Below are 9,298 nucleotides of genomic sequence, written 5' to 3'. Positions count from 1 at the left end.
TAACATTACAAAAAAAAAAAAAAAATCAGTAGCTATTATGACTGTTAGAATATGAAATTTTGCTCCAAAAACTAAGACGAGAGTTTGGCAATTCAGTCATAGCAACAATAATAATACCCCTGATGAAAGCACCAGTGTGTTCTGAAAAGGTCAGTGATAAATACTGGCCTTCATGGAAAGCTTCCTTTATTTTTTTTTTTCTGTTTTTTCTTTTTTTCCTTTTTTTAAACATGATCCCAACCAAAGATCCACTGTAATTAGAAAATTTGCAGGCTTAAAAAGGAAAAGCGTATCTAGCTTTACTTTTCCTGTATTAAGTAAAACTTTATACTGCGAGCAATGAAATTTTCAACTGCATTATTCACATTCTACTTTTAGACATTGCACAAATCTGTAACCTGTTGACAAATGTAAATTTCATCATACATTCAGATATATTTAAAATGACTCCAAGAACTCCTGTCATGTATTTAAGCTCACTTTGATTTGATCGATGCGTGTATCTCTATGGTGTTGCAAATCTTCAGTTAAATCATAGTACAGATTTTCGAAATAAAAAGCCTCCCATGATAAAACTTTTTCTGAAGTTATTCACCATACGTGTATCAGTTAATTCCAACCTCCCAGTTTCTTGAATCACTATTATACACAGTTTCATATTGTTATTCAAGAGGTTCCTACAATGGTATTCGTAGGAACTGTCTAACAGGCAGAATGTGCAAACCCTCTTTCCCCCTTTTCAATATTATTTATATCCTATATACACAATATATACACACTTGAAATAGAAGAGTTACATATCCTGGTGATACACATGCAAACAGTAGGAATCAGCCAACCACAAATAGTTTTGAGCCACATACATATTAAACATGTATTTTAAAGTGTTTTTTCTTTTTTTTACAGTTTTAACAAATATACATAAATATAAGAACATAAATTACAGTAAAACTGACAGCATTTTTGAGAAAATGTTTATAACCCAGATGCATTGATGCCTAAGGCCTTATAATAATTTAAAAAAAGTACTGTTCTAAACCGCTTAATGACATCTCATTCCTGTGCATCTTTTATATAAGTAAACGAGCACATCATCGTAGTGAGGCATAGTTTCCCTCAAAGCAGTTTAACGAGAGAAATATGAACATAGTTTTAGTCTCCCCATGAAACAGAATGGACTACATACTTACAGCACAATACTGTCTTATGTTAATGTAGTTGTCACAACACTGAAACAGAACAGAATCACAAATCATTCAAGTCTTTTCCTGAGAATGAGATTTTTTTTTTTCCCCCAACAAATCCTCTGGTGTACATTATCAAAATAGCCACAGATTTAGGGGAGGCTTCAAGTTTGTAGTTTCTTCTTGTATTTTCAGAACAGTGCTACGTTAAAAGCAAATTATAGGAGAAACAAACACTGAAACGGAATAGTGATCTATAAAATAATCAAACACTGTTTTGAAATAAAATGCAGCCCTTTATAAATAATACTGATGTATGCCTAGAGTTTGTTTTTGTAAATGGTCATATTATAAATTTATTGAAATGTCACTTAGGCTTTTTTGCCATACGTATTTAAAACTGCCAAGTGTCACAAGATGACATCTGTTAGATCGTGTCAAAAAAACAATTCACCAAGACACACTGAAAATTCTTATCAGATGTCTGTTCCCTAGAAAATTGATTTAAGTCTGAGCTGGCAGATCTGAAGGCAGGAAGAACAGACAGTGGCCTGGATCTGAAAATGAATGGGAATGAGACACACGACTTCTGAAAGATTTGTGACTTTGTGAATTCTGTGATTCTTCTGAATATTTTTAGCATTCTGTCAGGCAAACATCAGGGATCTAGTTCTGAATGTTTCACAAGTTCCTGTTCCTTCCTTGGAGAAGCAGTACCTGACCGTGTGCTCGCTCTTCATCTGGAACAATGCAAAACAACGCACATTTGCTTAAACTGTTTGAGAGGTCTACCAAATCTTTTGACTTTGCGTTTTAATGGTGTTATGAACATGCACGTGGTCAGTCATCACATCTCAGATGGTGACTTACTGAAACAGGAGCAACTGCATCACCTAACTATACCCTGAGTTGTTAAATAATTCATTTGAAGGAAACTTCAAGCAGTTCAAAGGTTTTTCCTTCACCATTTAGTCTAGAAGCAAATCAGTATTATTTAATTGAAAAAGAATTATAAATGCTCAGGGGAACGAATCTTGATTTTGTTACGGCACACAATAAGGATCTTGCAGAACAGATCCATTCAGCTGTTCTTCAGTGACATACAACTTACCATTCAGTCCTTACTATAAGTCAGTATGCAAAGTTCAATGGTATTGAGAATATTAAGAAGTACTTCTTTAGTGAAAGAAAAAATACTTCAAGACAAGCACAAATACAAACATATAAGGCAACAGATGTAAAAAAATGTAGTTTGAGTCACTAAAGAGGAACATTCAGTGCTTCAGTGTATCTAATCAAAATACAGAGCAAATATACTCTATATATTGTATTAGCACATACAAATCTCCACACAAGTCAAACATTTCTGTAATCACTCATAATTATTCACCTAAGCGATAATCTTCTGCACTCCTAAACACTGTGTTTACATTCCAGTTGGACATGATAATAGAACTTGGTGTCCAGTTTTGAGTTCTAAGAGTCTCGTTGGCAACTAGAAATCTATTTCCTATAGGCAGTAAAGATGAAGTGCAAGTTTATCATAATTGTCTGAAGCAAATTTTTTCCCATCTACTATGCCTTGGTGGGTAAAAGTTTCTTAGGAGTTACTGGTCTCTTGGTTTGCCACAAATGGCTGTGAATGGTAATCGCATCAACACTGGCAGACAAAGTTTTAGCAGGTATGTGGCTAAATTGCTTCCTGTCAGAGTTGTATTTATACAGTCCCTCTATCATTTTCTTTGTGATAGATTTGGGACCTATTCCCGTTAATTTATTGATTTCTTCAGTATCAGGGCAGTATGTATACAGAGATCGGAACTGGCAGCCTGAATCCCGGAACAAGATTAAGAAATTATTTGCATCAGATTTTTCCATTTCCTTTAAAAGAAAGAAAGAAAGAAAGAGATTCACAATATGAATTTTGCATTGTAGTTAGAAAACATTCAAAATCATTGGATTGTGTCATTTTCAATTTGTTTTCTACCAGAGCTGAAACTTATGTCTAACTGTCCACTAAAAGACCTTATTTTCAATCATTAGCATTTGCTAAGCTTCACCTATCTGAATTTTGATAAGGTAGCTATCTTTCTCAAGCAAAACATTAGACAATTTCAGCTATACTTGTTTAGCTGCACCTCAAGAACAGACATCCTAACACATTTTTTGTAGACCAAATAAAAGTTCTTTGATCCATTTCATCAAGCAGGTCTAATAGTTGCGAGTTTGGGAACAGGAAATTTAGATACCTCTAGAGGTGCCTGAAAGATCCTCCAGTGCTGAAACGGAGTTTCACTCATCCCTAAAATCCATTCAAGTTTGGTCAAACCATAAAGTCAGTTGAAGTGTATTAAGCAAGGGTTCTTTATTAGCCGAAACCTTCGGATTCCTATGCCAGCCAGCACAACTTCTACGGGACACGTGCCCTGAACATGTACAGCTTCTACCAAGTGATGTATGCTGCATCCTAGAGTTAAGCGTGACCTTTTTAGAGCTGTTCTTTCCTGGGATTTCTGGGGCTTATTATGCTCCCAGTTACGTGAACTGAAAGAGGATGTCTTGATTTCTCACTTGTTATTTCCAAAAAGTAGCTGGAAAGACAGAGAAGGCAGCATCCAGGCATGAATGCAGAAGAATTACAAAGAGAGAAGAAAGGGCAAGAAACACTATCGTGAAATTTATTCTGGAAAAGGAATTAAATCCAGATTCCAAGTACCTGTGTTCTTTGATCTTTTTAATCTGTCAAATTTATCACAGTTGGTAAAAGGGACAGTCCCATTACTCTCAACCCATGTTATTCCTTTTGCATGGAAACACACTGGTCCCCGAGTTCTCACCCTTACAATATTTGTGCATCTTCAGAAAGGTTTATACCAGTGTAAGAGAAAAGGCTGGAAGGCACCTTTCTGTAGTAGAAACTCCTGAATTTGCCCTACTGCTTGGAAACTGGAGAAAAGCCTAGGAGGGATGTACTTCAGCTCCTTCTGTTCATGAGAGCTGTGCTTTAGTTCCAAAGGTCTCAATCCAAGGATCTGTATGTATAAGGTGGATATTTTTCACGTCACGGAAAACAAGTTTGTGAGCAAATTATAAAAGTCTACATATTGAAGGTCCCACATTAAACAAGCAGTAACTATTAATTAACATGTCAATTAATTCAGCTTCCTGTGCTGCATGTACAATGTGACAGCTATTGTTTCTACAGTACTAGAGAACCTTTCTGTCTACACAGCAAGCAAGTCACAGAAGTTACTCAAGCCTTTCACTAAGAGCTGGCATAACCTGAGAGGATTCCTTTCGATATTTGCATTTATACTTGAGTGTCTTCCCAATGCCTGACTGTGGTTTGACTTCGGTGTTTATGCTTTCAGGGAAAAAACACCCTTACCTCCAGGATCTTTTTCTTTTGACCTTCATTTACTTTTCCAGCCAAGCAGCAATGTGCCAGTGCATTCTGAATTATATACTTATTGGATTTAGCACTGGGTTCTTTGAAGAGCTTTGGTCCTATGGGGGAGGAATGACACATCAGCTAAGTTAATCAATAGTCCAACAAAGAGTTTCTTTAAATGCTGTGAAGCGCTTCTGGTATGGATCTTTTGCATGCATAAAAATACAAATCCAGGAATAAAACAGAATTAGGCTAGACCACAAATTTCACAAACAAGTAAAATGTCATTCTTTCAGCTGTTACTGAATTTGCTTACAAATGTGTCTTTCGTTATTAAACCATTATTATTGGCAGTCTTGGCAAGTATATTTTCTCTCAGAGGACCTTTTCTATAAACAACAAAACATTTTGCATTTTCTAACTAGAACTTCAGTCGTCCAGGAGGGAGAAAATTCTTTCTTTTTCTTCATCTACACCTGTGACTTCAAGGGTGAGAGGTATAACAATGAAGCTGATGCAGTGCTTACAGTAACTGTATAGCCTGTCCACCCTGGAATTCCAGAAATGTTTTACCCAAAACCAGGGGTAAAAGATCTGGCCTGACACTTGTCAGATTATTCTGTCTGTAAAAAGACTTGATTCATTTGGTTGAAGGAGAAATCTCCTCTGTTTTAATTTCTGAAATATATGCATGCCTGTGTCAAGACCATTTGAAAAAAAAAAAACCCACCAACATGTAAGTACCAATTCCGAGTCTCAGAAAGGAACATAATATACAAGCAATTACCAATTAAATTTAAGATTAAATCTCAGTTTGTCTACGCTTTGGGGGGAAAAAAGCCTAGAATCAACACAAAAAACCTGTATGAAACCTGACTGACTGAGTGAAGATAGTAAATCATGTGAAAAAAGCCTTCTGTTCAATTCCTAGGAACTGTATATTCCTTCATTTAAAAATAAACTCTACATAATAATCATTAAAAGATGATCTTCAGCACTATGGGTCTTCATGAGAAAACTCAGCAAGACCTCCCGAGCAAAGTCTCGCTATCCCTCCTGTAATTTCATTTGACATGCACGTGGCACAAACTGGCTGAAGTTTCATGGTTTAAAAACAGGTACGTACTTTCTGATTTTCAGAATGAACGCTTTGCCTTTCCAGACTGTAGTCATTTCAGCGGACAGGAGATAAGATTATTTTAAAAACAAACATTTGCCAGCACAGAGTGAGCTATGCAGGCCCATCAAGCAAACCTGATCTCCCTAACAGTTTATTGGAAATACCTAACCTATTTTCCTCTTTACCAAAGCGATATTAGGTAGGCAAAAATGGAGCTTTTATAATCCTGACGACGCAAGGTCTTTGCAATACCACATGCAGTATATTTGGAGCAAAGGGATGAAGATACCATTATTATTTGACTCATAATATAATAAAGAATTAGAAGTCAAATTGTAAAGTTTTTAATAAACAACAAAGGATCTGTTTGGAAACAAAGGGTGCAGCATAGCTAAATTCACGTTACTAAGCAGATATTTTTCCTGTTGCAATTTGGTTTTTGCTTTTTGTAACTCTATTCTAAATTGAGCTTAAATTTCAACTCTTCTTGCTTTGCTAGAGAGACTACTGAAGTGCACAGTGACCTGTGAGCCCGTTTGCTGTTCTGAGCCTAACTGCAGTTTATTCTGGTTATCACAAATGCTACCGAGTCAATACTTTTATTTTGGATTTGAAATTTTAACCCTGTATTATTACCATCTATTTTAAAGGAGGTGAAAGTAACATTTCTATGAAAGCGTCCTCAATCAAGGTTTAGGAAACCAAATAAAGATAATTGAAAACTTTTCATGCATAGAACCACTAATAGCCAGGTACTTTTCTGAATGTTGTTGTCACTGACCTGTGTATTCTGTAGCAGAGGCGACTGAGGAAGTTGTAGATGCGTTTTCCCAATCTTTTTCTCCATTACGACTACCACAGCGACTTGGAGATAAGAATCCTTCCACAGACTCAGACCTAAGCATTAATTTTAAAATCTATTAAAAAAATTTACAAAAGAGAAGCCTTCCAATACGAAAGGAAGGCAAACTGTATTAAGGCAGAACACAATGATTTGAATTGTAGACTATAAACCTAAATGCACAATATGTACGGAAGAAATTAACGGATCACTGAGTTCACGTTCTGTATAAAGTATTTTGAGTGATGCAAGAAGTTGGTATTTAGGCGAGGTGGATGTTACTAAGTTTTTGGGACTGCATCTGAGGGACAGAAACCTCACAGATATTCTAGGTTGTGGAGTATTATTACTAAGTGGGAATTCGGGTTACTTTTACACTGGTACTAGCAAAACAATATTATCTCATGTAGCAAACAAACCAGTTGATAGAATGATGAATGTGAAGTAAAAATTTAGTTCATTTGTACTTATCGTTACAACAATTGGCAGTGAGAACTGCTGTACTTAAGACAGCAAAACAATTTCCGTTCTAATTTTTGTTTTCACAAGCAGTAACTTCTGGTGCTGTAATTCTTCAGGCTGTGTCTGCACTCAAATGCGAATAGTTTTGCATTTAAAGGTCTAAGCAAGATTGTCACATTTTCTTAAATTATTACAAGATATTTAAAGTTTTTTTGATTGTGGCTGCTGCAAAAGCCAGTCAAATTTTCAGCTTGGAATGAAAGGTTTTCTAAGCGAGAAGAAAGGCACTACTAGCAAAGAATAAGGAAAAAAGTGGTATTATAATAACATTTATCTGCACACCAACTTCCAGTAAAATCAGCAATAGATGAAAATTCAATTTATAGTATGTCCTACACCTTTTGTGGGATATTAGCACCTGCATGAAGGAGACCTCAAAGGTGTCACTGAAATTCACTCAGTGTGATCATCACAAGACAATTCTGATGCGAGGAAAAGGTGAAAGTATGGGTCTGGAAAGATACTGAAAATTCTTTCAGCTCTGTTACTTTCAGCAATTTGTACTGAATTTTATCATGTTTTAAAAGTCTCAACCCCCTAAATCAAATCCAAAGCCAGAGGAAGATGTACTGTTCATTACAAGCATAGTACAGCACTGTACGACTAAAACTACATAGATAGGGGTCATCTCCTGTATAGTCTGTGTAGATAAACAACATCAAGCCTTTTCTAATAGCTAATATAGCTGGAAGAAATCCCCCCCTCAATTAAAACTGATCATTTTTAAGAGGTGACATGAGATGTTACGCTACTTGGATCGTTCTATTAACGTTTCCTATGTAATAACCAGAAAGCCAGTTCTCAAGACATCAAGGAAATTGACAAGTCAACTGAAAACGGCTGCAGGCATGTCAGAGTTGATGAGTGATGCATAGTGGCCATGAAAACATGACATGTGATAGCGTAACATGTAGTACTCCTTATCAACCCCCTTCTCCCAGTTCGCCTTTCTTCCCTACTTCTTTTCTGTACAAAAAAAAAAAATAGTATTTCTCTGAATATAATTAAGTAGTTACACAGAAATAATAATTTTCCTCTGAATTATAATATGGATTTTGTGCATAAAATTAAGAACTTTCTGTTATTCTCTTTTTATTTCATTTTCAGGTAATTTTTAATGAAAAATAAATTCTGGCGTTTGGAAAGGGCTGAAGTCCTAGCGAACATTTAATACTTCCCTGTACGACTGTTAAGGGGAAAAAAACAGAAAAGAAGCTTCTATGTTAAAAAAAGAAAAGAAACTATGTAGCTGCACATAGCATACAGGTTTAATAAAATATCCACAAGTTGAGACTTAAATACAAGCAGGTGAATTAAAAAGGCTGTGTGAATAGCATTTTGTTTTGACCTCATTTATAGCTGCCCAACTGGTTTACTTGGTAAAATTTGTGAAACAAATGATCATGGCTTGGTTCCCTAATGCCTGACAGTGGAGACAATCAATGTCTCAAATCAGGAAAACATACCTGTTCTTGGAGTACACAATATATACATGACCTCTTTAAAATTCATGCTAGTTTTACATAGCTGATTATCAAATTTTATTAAATGAAACGGTTATTTTAGCTTTACCTTGGTGTTCTCTTGCCTGACTGCACACTCTCATTGTCCCCTGTATTCAGCGATGCCAATGAAAGACTAGATACTGAAAAAACACGATAAAGCTGTGAACCTGGATAAAAACAAAGTTAAAGCTTATAAACCTATGCAAGTAGTAGAGTCTGTTCATTAGACCCAACACCAGCATCAGAAAGTCGGTAAGAGCTCTTATATACGAGACTCTTACACTCGTACATGATATACCTGCATGCATATGTGGTGCGCTTCACCTAAACACTTGCTGACACCCAGCCATTTGCAGCCACCTGCGATGGTCTCAGACTAAGCATTAATGTGAAGCATGGACATGGGAATATTGGCACTACGCAAATCAAGAATGCAATCAAAGTTAATAAGCCCTCATGAAAGAGCGCTTAAGAGACTTAACTTAAAGCTTGGGGTGGATTCTCAGAAGGTGTTAAGGGAATACTTTAAATTACACTGGAAGGTGGAGGGAAGTAGCTAGAGAAAATGCAGCAGAATAACGATGCTGTAACAAAAAGGATCACTGAGCGGTCTGGTTACTTTTTTCTAACTGTAAATTGGCAATACTTCTTCCAATCAGTACTGCAGTTACATCATATCTAAAAGAGTGCTAAATTGTTCCACATGATTAGTGTTGCTATGTTCATAACTATACA

General features: G+C 36.0%; 1 protein-coding gene across 1 annotated transcript in view; it reads right to left on the bottom strand.

The window, feature by feature from the left end:
• Positions 1 to 19: 19 nt before the first annotated feature.
• Positions 20 to 9,298, bottom strand: part of CAMSAP2 (calmodulin regulated spectrin associated protein family member 2) — a 92,870-nt gene continuing 83,591 nt past the window's right edge. Inside the window, exons 14-17 of the mRNA XM_019473108.1 lie at positions 8,631 to 8,730; positions 6,477 to 6,592; positions 4,573 to 4,691; positions 20 to 3,065 (exon numbers count right to left, since the gene is read on the bottom strand). Of these exons, the coding sequence (XP_019328653.1) occupies positions 2,760 to 3,065; positions 4,573 to 4,691; positions 6,477 to 6,592; positions 8,631 to 8,730 (641 nt within the window). The 3' untranslated portion in view covers positions 20 to 2,759. The remainder of the gene's footprint in view (positions 3,066 to 4,572; positions 4,692 to 6,476; positions 6,593 to 8,630; positions 8,731 to 9,298) is intronic.

Source organism: Aptenodytes forsteri, unplaced genomic scaffold, assembly GCF_000699145.1.
Source record: "Aptenodytes forsteri isolate BGI_AS27 unplaced genomic scaffold, ASM69914v1 Scaffold181, whole genome shotgun sequence".
Classification (NCBI taxonomy): Eukaryota; Metazoa; Chordata; class Aves; order Sphenisciformes; family Spheniscidae; genus Aptenodytes; species Aptenodytes forsteri.
Note: the sequence above shows the minus strand (reverse complement) of the source record. Positions and strands in the feature narration are given on the sequence as shown.